Below are 13,420 nucleotides of genomic sequence, written 5' to 3' on the forward strand. Positions count from 1 at the left end.
ACAAAATATCAACCTGGAGTCTCCTCAACTCCATAGTTATTGTGAGAAAGTTAAAATGGCTGTAGATGATGTAGTAACTGTATCAGAGGGACCCAGTGTGTGTGTGGTTAGTGGCGCTGTTGTGTGCTTAACCTCCCCGGCAGCTGCTGCAGCCTAGCCTGGGCAGGAGGCGCAGAAGGAGGGGGAGGAGGCGGCGGCGGCGGACCCGCCCATCACCAAGAGCCAGGAGAAGGAGGTTGACAATGTTATCGTCCTCCTCCTCCTGGATCTCGGTGACAACAAGTGACAGGACAGGACAAGTGAAGAACCACTTTTACAGTCTTCCATCACTTTATCCAGGTTATTGTCACAGGTTGATTTAATTGATACTTGGAGAATAAAATATTCAGACAGTACACATAGGTAAATGTTTCAGGGAACAGGGTCAGTGGTGCTATGCCAGACGGGGTGTACATCACCAGACAACTTAACACCAGGTTTGGCAAGATCACCACTTAGTCAATGTTGTTTTATGTCTTTCGCCAACAAAGAAATATAAATCTTTATGTATGGTGTTTTAATGTGAAACGACTACAGGATAGTTTTTTTTGTAAAAAAAAAAAAGGGATTATTTTGGGTAATTTGAACAGGAAAATAAAAAAAAACACAGTTTGGCTCTTTAAGTCAATTAACACATTAAAGGAGTTGCCATAACAGTTTGTTGTCCTAAACCTGTTTGCATGTGAAGCCTGTTTAAACTACAGTTCAATTAGATTGCTTTGGTGTAACTTTAAATGTAATGACTTTTTATATGTTTTTTTTTTTTTTTGCTATTTTGATGAGAAGTGCTTTGTTGTTTACTACAGCATCATGTAACCTTACACATAATACCATCACCACCACCACCAACAACAACAACAACATTAAAGAAAAAAGAGCTCTGGCATCGGTATTGGTCAGTATCGGTATATGCAGATATCCATATTCAGGAATCGGATTGGAACTGAAAAAAAGTGAATCAGTGCATCTCTGTACTGAAGTATGAGTAAGTTCTTGTGACTTATACACATAGATATAGACACATACACACACACACACACACACACACACACACACACACACAGAAACATGAAAACAAACTAAACAAACAGCAAATAGATTCCTTTACACTTTGCACACCCTTGCAAACATTTGTTTACACCCTTATGCTTACACAGTCCTATTCATATATTCATCCATTGATTGTCAATACCTCCTTCATCCAATTCAGGGTCACAGGGAGCTTGAGCCCATCCCAACAGTCTTTTAGTTCAGAGTGACGGCAGTAGCTCAGGAGCAAGTTGTCTGGTAACGGTTTCTGGTCTGATTCCCGGCTCCTCTTTGCAAAAATGTGGAGTTTTTGCTGAGCAAGACACCGAACCCCTATCTGCTCCCATTGAGCTGGTTGTTATCTTGCACGGTTGACGCCGCCATCGGTGTATGAGTGCGTGTGGGTGAATGTGAGGCATTAGTTAATTGTAAAGCTCTTTGAGTGGCTGTTGCCACTAGAAAGATGCTATATAAAATGCAGTCCGTTTAGCAGGGAGACACCCTGGAAAAGTCACCAGTCCATCACAGGGTCAACACACTTCCACTCGCATACCATTTGTACCTATTGAGTATTTAGAGTCTACAAATGCTTAGTCACTGACTTTGCCTAAACTATACCCAATAATCATGGGGCTAAATTTGTAAGAACTATAACGAGCAGCAAATCATCGAGGCTACGGGGCAGAGAGATAGAGACATAAATGAGGAGTCATAGGGAGCACAGACGTGAAGAAACAACTCCATCTCTCTTCCATTCTTGTCACACTTCCTTCTTATCGATTTTGTCCAAGCCATGCCCAATAGAGACAAGAATGGAGGGCAACAAAGATGAATAAGTTTGATTATGAGATACTTTATTGATCCCCGTAGGGAAATTGCGCTATGCATTTAAGCCATCCAAGCTGTGTAGCTAAGAGCAGTGGGCAGCTGCCGTGCAGCGGCGGTTTCACCACCTTAGCGTCTTTTCTTTGCGTGTTATGTTTTGTCTTGTTTCTCTGTCCCACTGATGCTGCTCTCTGCTTTTCTTTCTCAGACATGTTACTGTACAAAGAAACAGATTGAGGTAATGAATGACAGAAAGCTGTAAGAGACATGCAGGGGGGAGAGGGAAGCTTTGGCAGGATAAAGTCTAAAGCTGTAGTTCTTGGGAGGGTTCGTTGACTTCCAGGGGTCATGAATGGGGTTTAAAGATTTTGTAACAGTGTATGACCACGGATGTGTAGACTCGCTAGCCGGTTGGCTAAAGGGTCTGACCCGTTAGCCAATGGGAATGTAGCGCGAGAATTCAGGGATTAGGCGGGGTCAAACCTGAGTTCCCCACACCGTGGGCAACTACATTAACCAGTCGACTAAAGGGTCCGACCCCTTGGCCAACGGGCTAGCGAGTCAACACATCCGTGGTCTTACACTGTTAAAATATCTCCTATGAAAAAGTTTGAATAGATAAACTGAAGTATAGTATGTTTATTCCTGAGCTATTATCCTCACAGAGAGTATAAGACGGCTACTCCAACCAGGTTGCAGTCTACTGATACGATGTGGTGCAGTGCAGTCGGTCGTTTTCATGATTCAATGTTGGATTGACGACAGCAAAAATTTTCCATCACGGGATTCCCTAGGCAAAATTTTACACATGGGGGGGGGCAAATGTGTGTAGATTTCTGATGTTTGTGATATGAAATCCTCTTAAGTGACTTTTTTAGAACCTGTGGTCTAAAAACACATAATGTACTGACTTTAAGAAATACAGCAAATGCTTATTTTCCTTCTCCTTTTCTCTGTTTCACTGGTGTTTCCTGTAGACAAAATGCTTCACTGCAGCCGTCAGTGGTATAATGATTACGTTTTATGGCGACTCAGTGGGAGATTAAACCGCTATGAGCCACGAGTCGCCACCCTCTCCAGCTGTTGCCTTTTGTTTATGGCTAAATAGTGTTTCATGACACAGCGTGCGATAGTCACCTCGGAAATTACAGCAAATGATATAGGTGTGCTGTTGCACACACGAGGACTTGAGAGGAAGAGAAAGGAGACGAGAAGCGGAGGCAGGAGAAAGAGGTTCGAGGAAGGGGATGAAGAGAACTAGGCTAGCTAAGGAAGAGGGGAGGCCATGACACGGTGTCTTCAACTAGTGTGTAGGGGAGAGAGAGGGAGAGACAAGCAGAGAAGAAGCTGAGGCTGTGGGGTGATGGGAAGAGATGGATTGGTGGGGTGGCGTTTGGCTGGTTTAAGTTTGAGGTTTGGGTGGACTGGGATGTGGAAGTACGCTTTGAAAAAGGGTTTTGCTTGGGCGAGAGAAGGGGTAAAGAGATCCAGCCAAGAATTAGATGAGTGATAAAGCACAGAGAGAGAGAGAGAGATGATAAGACCTGACAGCGTTATTTTGTTTGAAATTAGAGAAGAGAGGATTGCATTTGCGCAGAGCCACAACATTTTGGAGGAGGTGCTTCCATCTAATGGTTTTGTATGTTCTCCGAGGTGCTGTCATTCAGTCTGCGGCAATAAATGAGCCCTTGGCTCAAACACGATAGCTTTACGGTAATGCGGTACATGAAAATAGAGTAAAAGTGGATTGCATCTAACTGCAAATAGTACCACTAAGAATCACCATCTGGTGATGTTTCGTAAATGTCCGTGTCCGAGGGGAGGAAATGAACGGCGGTGTTTGCGAAGCAATGAGTGAAACCAGAGCTTGATTATTTCTTAGCTGTGCCGAAAAAGGAATTCACTATCGACAGTGTACAGGGGCTGTTTGTGGTAGCTCATATCGCCGCTGAAGGGAGAAGAAAGGCGATTAAAGGGTGGAGATGATGAGGGGAGAAAGGAAGGGATTGAACGAGATGGTGTTGAGCAAGGCGGCGGATGAGCGCAGAGAAGAACGGGAAAATGTTTTAACATAAGACAGACGGTTCCCACGTCCTGCTCAGAGAGAATGATTTATATAGTGTGATTGGCGTTGCGAGAGAGGTCTGATAAGAGGGAAAGGGAATAAGGGGCACTTGCAGAAGGAGGTGCGATAGCTGCAGAAAAATAGCAGTGATAAGAGTGAACTGCTGACACTTAGTAGAGGGCAACGCATTTCAGCGAGGTAAACAAATGAGCCGAATGCAGTTTGTTGAAAGGCCAACCATCTACAGCCTCACCGCACACACGACTCCTTAAAAAAGCTTTTCTCAACCCAGGAGAGTTGGGCATACAGGCTTTTAACCATGTGCAGGGAAGTGGCTGTAATTAAAAGTGCTTGTAGTTTCTGTCTCCGTGTGTGTGTGTGTGTGTGTGTGTGTGTGTGTGTGTGTGTGTGTGTGTGTGTGTGTGTGCCTGCATCGTCCACGATTTACATGTTTGTCTGCAAACAGTTGTGTTGTGTCTCCAAATGTAAATGCTTTAGGGACTTTTCTATTTATTTATCTATTTAATCTTTTTTTCCGGTGCTCTCTTTCTGTTTCTGAAACAGCGCTATCTTCAATAACCCAAGTTGTGGTGCGTTAACCGCTGCGTGGTTAATGATCAAGAGCCGCCACATATGAATATAAAAGCTGCACCGCATTAAAAAAAGAAAAGGGGAAAAAAAAAACACGGAACAAGTATTCCCACCCGGGACGAGTAGTCTTGACAGGATTTATGGCAGTTTTATTTATGCCTTTGAAAGTGTGTGTGTGAGAGATAGATAAAGAGAGACGTAAAAGAGATGTAGGAGACGGTGTGCCTGAAATTATGAGTAAGCACTATCTCTAAGTGAGTCTAATTTGTGTATATCAGTGAAATTTTCTTTAGGTAACAGGTTGAATACCTGCACAATTTATTTTTCACTTTACATTCCAGATATTCAGATCAAATTGAGGGGGTGTTTATGCATGTGCATGTGTGCTTGTGCTTGTGTGTAATTTTGGACTGATGTTGCTGGTGGTCTGTGATTCAGTTTACTCTGATGTTTAAAACATGAACCTCACCAGTTTACTATCACAATAACTTAAATTCCGCTGCCCCCAATGAACAGCATCCACTATCCATCCTATAAACATCAAATAGGGCGTCCGAGTAGCCTAATGGTCTATTCCATTGCCTACCAACACGGGGATCGCCAGTTTGAATCCCCCGTGTTACCTCCGGCTTGGTCGGGCGTCCCTACAGACACAATTGGCCATGTCTGCGGGTGAGAAGCCGGATGTGGGTATGTGTCCTGGTCGCTTCACTAGTGCCTCCTCTGGTTGGTCGGGGTGCCTGTTTGGGGGGGAGGAGAAGTGGGGGGAATAGCGTGATCCTCCCACGTGCTCCGTCCCCCTGACGAAGCTCCTCACTGTCAGGTGAAAAGAAGCGGCTGGCGACTCCACATGTATCGGAGGAGGCTGCCCTGTCTGCAGCCCTCCCCAGATCAGCTGAGGTGGTGGAGCAGTGACTGGGACGGCTTGGAAGAGTGGGGTAATTGGTCGGATACAACTGGGCAGAAAAAGGGGGGGTGGGAATTTACATATATATAAAATTCCGCTGCCCATAACGAACACCATCCACTATTCATCATATAAACATTGAATATTGGCAGCCTTTTTTTTTTCATTTATTTTCCGTCCTGCGTTAAGGTATTCCAGTTGTTCTGTGTGTATGAAAAATCAAACAATTGCGTATACTTGTTCATCCACCTTTCTACTGATTAATGTGGTTTTCATACACTCATCAATGCTTACGACCAATTTTGTATCTGTCGCTATGTGTTATTGTTTTTCCTTGCCTGAATTCTAAGCAAAGGTATGTCTTGTTGTCTTGCAGGTGGTGGAGACCAACCTGGTGGCCTTCGACTGTCACTGGATCCTCATTAACGAGGTGGGTTGCCATGGCAATAACGCATTTCAATAGATTCCATTTTGTAGAGCTTTAAATTCTCCCCATTCTCTCTTAGACAATGGACCTTGACACTTTTATACCATTTGTCTTTTAAAAGAATTACCGGTGGATATATGCTGTCAGTATAAGTAAGTCTGAATCCACTTAGCTCCTCAAATTTCTGACTTTAGTGTGTTTGGCAGAAGAAAAAGAAAAGGGGGGGGGTTTAAAGGTCATTTAAATGTATTTTGTGTTCTGCAACAGTCCATCCACTAAGACAGATATGAAGAGATAAAAGTCAACAGTCTGCAAAGTGGAATACCAATGAATTTCAACTTCCAGTTGTATCATAAACTGATACCCCAAGGCAGTGTAGTATGTATTGCTGGGCGTTTACTGCTGCCTCCCATAGGCATAAACTTAGAAGAGACCGTCTTATTGCCTTATCCCTTAATTCTGCTGCATCACTCACTTGTATAAACAATAGGTTGCCAAGGATGGAAAAGGTGACTGCTGATAGCCCCTTGGCTGACTGGGGAAAAGGGAAAATAAGCTGTCTCAAAGTCAATAGCAAGACTGAAATATTAAATTATTTTGGATTTAAAACGTCAAAGATTAGAGATTTAAAAAGTCGCCCTTTTAATCACAGTATTGTACCTTGGTGTGACGTCATAGAGATGCGTTCTTGACTCTGCTGGTTTAGTCCATCATAGTGACATGTCCATGCTCAGAAACACTGACTTGACTGTCTACAAGAAGAGAAGTGTCAAACTGATTGATACTTCTTCATTGATCTTCTGTTAGAAACACATATTTGATCTCAGTTGATAAGAATGTAGCTGATAAAGAGGAGTACCTTTGACAAAATCAACTGCGTGTGTGTGTGTGTGTGTGTGTGTGTGTGTGTGTGTGTGTGTGTGTGTGTGTGTGTGTGTGTGTGTGTGTGTGTGTGTTTGTGCTCTACATCAAAGCAGTAAATCAGTATAGGAAGGAGTGACCAATAGTTCGTGGAGCATGTCCCACACGCCTTGGGCATTTGTTACACCAGCAATGAACTAGGACAGCGGTCGGGAACCTATGGCTCGCGAGCCATATATGGCTCTTCCGGTGACGGCATATGGCTCCCAGACAATTTTGAGTTGAAAAATTTTTTTTTTTCAAAAAAATTAGTTTGGAACTGATTTTAAAATACTTGTGATATTTCTTAATAATACTGTGTCATTTTAAAGTAAACAGAAATTAGTTTTGAAGATAAATTTCACGGGTCACGGGTCACCCGTGGGTCGGGTCGGGAACCAATGGCTCGCGAGCATGTCCGGGTCATTGTAAAGGTGAAGAAATCAATTTTATCAGATAGCCAACTAGTTTATCCGCTTCAACCCTTGTAACGGAAAAGATGGCGAAAAGAAAAAAAGACGATGATTACCGTGCATTCCAGGCTGCGTGGACAGAGGAATTTGCATTTGTGGAGAGAGCAGGATCTGCGGTATGTCTAATAATATGCAATGATAAAATTGCATCGATGAAACGGTCAAATATAAAGCGGCACTTCGATACGCACCATGCTTCATTTGCATCGAAATATCCAGCGGGGGACAGCAGGAAAAGGGCATGCGAGGAGCTACAGCGGAGAGTGCAGACGAGTCAGCAGCAACTACGTGTGTGGACCAAGCAAGGTGACGGGAATTCCGCTAGCTTTGCGGGGGCTTTGGCAATAGTAAGGAATGGAAAGTCATTCACAGATGGCGAGTATGCCAAAACATTCATGCTTGATGTGGCCAATGAACTGTTTGATGACTTCCCAAATAAAGACAAGATAATCAAACGAATAAAAGACATGCCCCTGTCAGCAAGAACTGTGCACGATCGTAGCATCATGATGACAAATCAAGTCGAGGAAACACAAATTAAGGACATAAACGCCGGGACATACTTTTCTCTCGCGTTAGATGAGTCAACAGACGTTAGCCATCTATCTCAGTGCAGTATCATTGCCAGGTATGCTGCAGGTGACACACTGCGTGAGGAAAGCTTGGCTGTTTTGCCAATGAAAGGGACAACAAGAGGAGAGGATTTATTCATGTCTTTCATGGAGTTTGCTAAAGAAAAATAACTACCGATGGATAAACTTATTTCTGTCTGTACTGATGGTGCACCCTGTATGTTGGGGAAGAACAAAGGATTTGTAGCGCTTCTCCGTGAACATGAAAAGAGAGCCATCCTAAGTTTTCATTGCATCCTGCACCAGGAGGCGCTTTGCGCTCAGACGTGTGGCCAGGAGCTTGGCGAGGTGATGTCTCTGGTCATTCGAGTGGTCAACTTTATTGTTGCCCGAGCTTTAAATGATCGCCAGTTTAAAGCTCTGTTAGAAGAAGTTGGGAATCATTATCCCGGTCTGCTTTTACACAGCAACGTGCGTTGGTTGTCAAGGGGGAAGGTGCTCAGCCGTTTTGCAGCTTGCCTGAGTGAAATCCGGACTTTTCTTGAAATGAAAGGCGTCAAGCATCCTGAGCTAGACAACACTGACTGGCTCCTGCAGTTTCACTATCTCGTGGACATAACTGGCCATCTGAACCAGCTCAATGTGAAAATGCAAGGTATTGGAAATACAATCTCATCCCTTCAACAAGCAGTGTTTGCATTTGAAAGCAAGCTGGAAGTCTTCCTCAGGGACATTGAAACAGGTCGTCTTCTGCACTTTGAAAGACTGCAACAATTTAGAGATGCATGCTTAGCAAGTGACTCCACTCAACATCTGGATCTCCAGCAGCTAGCTGGCTTTACGTTCAATCTCCTGCAGTCATTCAAAGCACGTTTTGGAGAATTTCGTGCGCGCACTGGTCTTTTCAAGTTCATCACTCATCCACATGAGTGTGCAGTGGACAAAATCGACCTGACATGCATCCCCGGGGTCTCTATCGGAGACTTTGAGCTGGAAGTTGCTGACCTGAAGACATCAGACATGTGGATGAGTAAGTTCAAGTCACTTAATGGAGAGTTGGAAAGTCTTGCGCGACAGCGAGCAGAGCTGGCAAGGGAACACAAGTGGACAGAAATTAAAAATCTTCAACCTGAAGACCAGCTGATTCTTAAAACTTGGAACGAGCTTCCTGTGACATACCACACAATGCAGCGTGTGAGTATTGCCGTATTGACCATGTTTGGCTCTACATATGCATGTGAACAGTCTTTCTCGCATATGAGGAACATTAAGACCAACCTACGCTCACGTTTAACTGATGGAAGCCTCAACGCCTGCATGAAGCTGTTAGGGCTCGGTCTGTTGACCAACCTGGCAACCAGCAATGAGAGCGGGGGAAGGGCGCGTCTGAAACACCTGCAGCCTATCTACTCGTTAACCACTCTAGTATAAGTTTGTTTACTTTCCAGAACTCGTCGCGAGTTCGTCCTGAACAGTCCCGTGAGTAAATTCTTCGTCTCGAGTTTTGTGACATTTCTGTGTCTCCCGGTGGAGTACAGATTGTAGTATTCTCCGTGTTTTTGCTTGTTTGACTATTCCCTTGTGTCAGTTCTCCTTGAGAGCTTGTTCGGAGAAGAACTCTCTTTGTGTTTTCCCCATTGGATTTTCCCATCGTGATTTTCTAGTTGAGATCAAGTTTTTGATATTCTAATTTCTCCTCTCTCACTGTGGATCTTATTACTCGGTTGGACTTCTACCTTAAAGGAGCAGTTTGTGTTTTTTCCCCTTTCGGACTTTAAAGGAGCAGTTTGTGTTTTTTCCCTTTCGGACTTTAAAGGAGCAGTTTACGTTTTTTTCCCTTTCGGACTTTAAAGGAGCAGTTTACGTTTTTTCCCTTTCGGACTTTAAAGGAGCAGTTTCCGTTTTTTCCTTTTCTGATTAAGGGGGCAGTTTACGTTTTCCCATTTTTAAGAAGCTATTCTCAAGTTCCGCCTGAAGCGCCTTCCCCTTCTGTCCAGGCCTGGCCGGCTCTCCTCTACGAGTCCTGCCAGGTTGGTGCTTTACTTTGTCTTGTGTTGTCGCTATTGGGTTCGTTCTACAAACCATAACAGTACGAACTCGCCTTCACTATGAACCCAGACAACCCAGACGCCAATCCTGTCCAGGCTGCTCTCTATAAGCAGATTCAGCTTACAGCCTCCCACGGCCAGCAACTACAAGAGGCCGCTGTTGCCATGCAGGGCCTCCGGGCTCAGGTGCAACCCCTCCAGGCTTCGGTGGATTCTCTTCCGGCCCAGCAAGCGGCGCTCGCGAGCCAACAAGAGGAGGTTCTTAAGCAGTTGCAAACTCTCACAGCGGCTATCACCATCCAGCCAGCTGTCCCACCAGTTCCGGCCGCCCCTCCTCCAGCAGTGCCAGCAGCCGTTGCCTTAGACAATCCTACCGTTTATGTTTCGGATTTCCGGGAGCCCAGTATCTCCAATCCCAAGCCTTTTGATGGCAACTTTGAGACCTGTGCCACGTTCATCATGCAGTGTGAGCTTGTCTTCGCCCACCATTCCAGGGGGTTCACCACAGATGCTGCAAAAGTTGCTTACGTGACTAACCTGCTGACTGGCCGCGCTGCTCAGTGGGCCACTGCTTCCTGGTCCATGGGGGCCAGTTTCTGCTCTTCCTACGATGACTTTGTGGCTGAGCTTCGGAAGGTATTCCATCATCCAGTGTACGGTCAGGATCCGGGTGTCCGATTGAGCAGGATCCAGCAGGGCAGTGGCAGTGTCACTGACTACTCAGTCGAGTTCAGGCTGGCTGCGGCTGAGAGTGGCTGGAACGACCAGTCACTTCGGGTAACCTTCCGTAGGGGCCTCAGCGATGCCGTCAAGGATCAGCTAGCCACCCGGGAGGATCCTACCTCTCTCGACGACCTTATCAGCCTTGCCATCCGCATCGACGGACGTCTCCGCGAGAGAAGGCGCGAGCGAGGTCTACGGGGAACCGTTTCTACCTCTCAGCCATCCAGAGCTTCCGAAGGGGGCTCTTCTTCGTCGCACTCCACTTCCCCTGTGGCAAGCCTCTCCTCCTCCCAGACAGTGACAGAGGAGGAACCTATGCAGCTCGGGCGTACACGACTGACTCCCGCTGAACGTGAGGCCCGGTTCAAGGCAGGTCTCTGTCTTTACTGCGGTCTTAAGGGACACCGGATCAGCGAGTGTCCTACGCGGCCAAAAGATTAGGCTCACTGGGACCCCGGGAGATCCTAGTGAGCTGTCTTTCCTGTTCCCGCCATCCTGCTCCGGCTAACCATCTTGTGAGCGTTACCCTGGCTTGGGCAGACCAGCGGCTCACTGTAGGCGCACTCATCGATTCGGGAGCTGATGGGTGTTTCTTGGACTCTACGTTTGCTGCTCAAGCTAACATTCCATGTGAGGAATTGGAGAGGCCAATAGAGGCCTTTGCTCTGGATGAGCGCCGCCTGGCCAGTGTTACCCGACAGTCCTGTCCCGTGTCTCTCACTATTGCTGGAAACCATGTGGAGAGCCTTCAGTTCTTCGTCATCCAGTCTCCCTTAGTTCCTGTGATCTTGGGGCGTCCCTGGTTGGCTCAGCATGAGCCACACATTGCTTGGTCGTCTGGTAACATTTTGGAGTGGAGCTCCTCCTGTCACGCCCGGTGTCTTCAGGCCGCACCTGGTCCAGCAGTCCAGACTGTTCCGATTGCCCCTCCTCCCGATCTTTCCTCTGTTCCTCCCGAGTATCATGATCTCGGGGAGGTCTTCAGCAAGACGCGGGCTCAGTCTCTCCCTCCGCATCGGCCATATGATTGTGCTATCAACCTCCGTCCTGGGGCCTCTCTCCCTAGCAGTCGTCTTTACAGCCTTTCCATCCCCGAGAAGGCTGCTATGGACGATTACATTTCAGAATCGTTGGCGGCAGGGCTCATCCGACCCTCATCCTCCCAGGTGGCAGCTGGTTTCTTTTTCGTTAAGAAGAAGGATGGTGGTCTCCGACCCTGCATTGATTATCGCCAACTCAACGACATCACCATCAAGAATAAATACCCCCTGCCTCTGATGAGCTCCACCCTCGAACCCCTGACCCAGGCGACTGTCTTCACTAAGCTGGATCTCCGGAACGCCTACCATCTCGTTCGGATCCGGAAAGGGGACGAGTGGAAGACAGCCTTTAAGACTCCCCGTGGTCATTATGAGTACCTGGTAATGCCGTTCGGCCTCACCAACGCCCCGGCGGTGTTCCAGGCACTCATGAATGACATCCTTCGCGACATGCTCGACCAATTCGTTGTCGTCTACCTTGATGACATCCTCATCTTCTCCAGGTCCCTCGAGGAGCATGTCCAGCACGTGCGGCAGGTTCTCGAACGCCTCCTTCGTAACCGGCTGTTCGTCAAGGCTGAGAAATGCCTGTTCCATTCTGAGTCAGTGGACTACTTAGGTTTTATCGTGGAGGGAGGCAAGACTCGAGCTGATCCTCGCAAGATCAAAGCGGTGGTGGAATGGCCGGATCCTAAGTCACGTAAGGAACTGCAGAGCTTCCTCGGGTTCGCGAACTTTTACAGGAGGTTCGTCCGAAACTACAGCTCTGTAGCAGAACCCCTCACCCGTCTAACCTCCCCCTCTCAGCCGTTCGTCTGGTCCCCAGCTGCTCGCTCTGCATTTCTGTCGCTCAAGGAGAGGTTCACCAGTGCCCCCGTCCTACTCCATCCCGATCCCAAGAGGCAGTTCATAGTTGAGGTGGACGCTTCGGACACCGGATTGGGGGCTGTGCTCTCCCAACGATCAGAGGCCGACCAGAAGGTTCATCCTTGCGCGTTCTTCTCCCGCCGGTTCCTTCCCGCCGAGGAGAACTACGATGTTGGTAATCGGGAGCTTCTCGCTGTAGTGGCTGCACTTGAGGAATGGCGCCATTGGCTGGAGGGGGCAGAGCATCCATTTACCATCTGGACTGATCATAAGAACCTGACGTTCATCCGGGCAACCAAACGTCTCAATGGTCGGCAGGCACGGTGGGCCAGTTTCCTCAGTCGGTTCGACTTCACACTGACTTATCGTCCTGGCTCCCGCAACACCAAGGCAGATGCTCTGTCTCGTCAACACCTTAAGGAACCTGTAACGGTGGAGCCAAGTCCCGTCCTCCCTGAGACCAAGGTCGTTGGCGTGGTGACCTGGGGCCTTGAAACGGTGGTCAAGCGCGCCTTGCGCTCCAGTCCAGCCCCGAGCAACGTGCCGCCTCACCGACTGTTTGTTCCGGACTCAGTGAGGTCTCGGGTCCTCAAATGGGGCCACACCAGTCAGCTCGCTTGCCACCCTGGAGTCCACCGCACTTTCACTTTCATAGCTCGACGGTTCTGGTGGCCCACTATGAGGAGGGACGTCAAGGAGTTCGTCATGGCCTGCACCATCTGTGCCCGCAGCAAGGCCTCTCACCAGGCACCGGCTGGTCTGCTGCAGCCCCTTCCTATTCCCAGTCGGCCCTGGTCCCATGTGGCGTTGGATTTTGTCTCTGGACTTCCTCCGTCTCAGGGCAACACAGTGATCCTGACGGTGGTGGATCGCTTCAGCAAGGGTGTTCACCTGGTGGCTTTGCCTAAGCTTCC

The 13,420-nt window shown here is 47.5% G+C and overlaps 1 protein-coding gene across 1 annotated transcript in view; it reads left to right on the top strand.

Moving 5' to 3' along the window:
- grid2 (glutamate receptor, ionotropic, delta 2) overlaps positions 1–13,420 on the top strand; it is a 1,051,241-nt gene that overhangs the window by 697,372 nt on the left and 340,449 nt on the right. The window contains exon 5 of the mRNA XM_056283554.1: positions 5,833–5,886. Within this exon, the coding sequence (XP_056139529.1) occupies positions 5,833–5,886 (54 nt within the window). The remainder of the gene's footprint in view (positions 1–5,832; positions 5,887–13,420) is intronic.

The sequence above is a fragment of the Lampris incognitus genome, chromosome 1 (assembly GCF_029633865.1).
Source record: "Lampris incognitus isolate fLamInc1 chromosome 1, fLamInc1.hap2, whole genome shotgun sequence".
In the NCBI taxonomy this organism is placed as follows: Eukaryota; Metazoa; Chordata; class Actinopteri; order Lampriformes; family Lampridae; genus Lampris; species Lampris incognitus.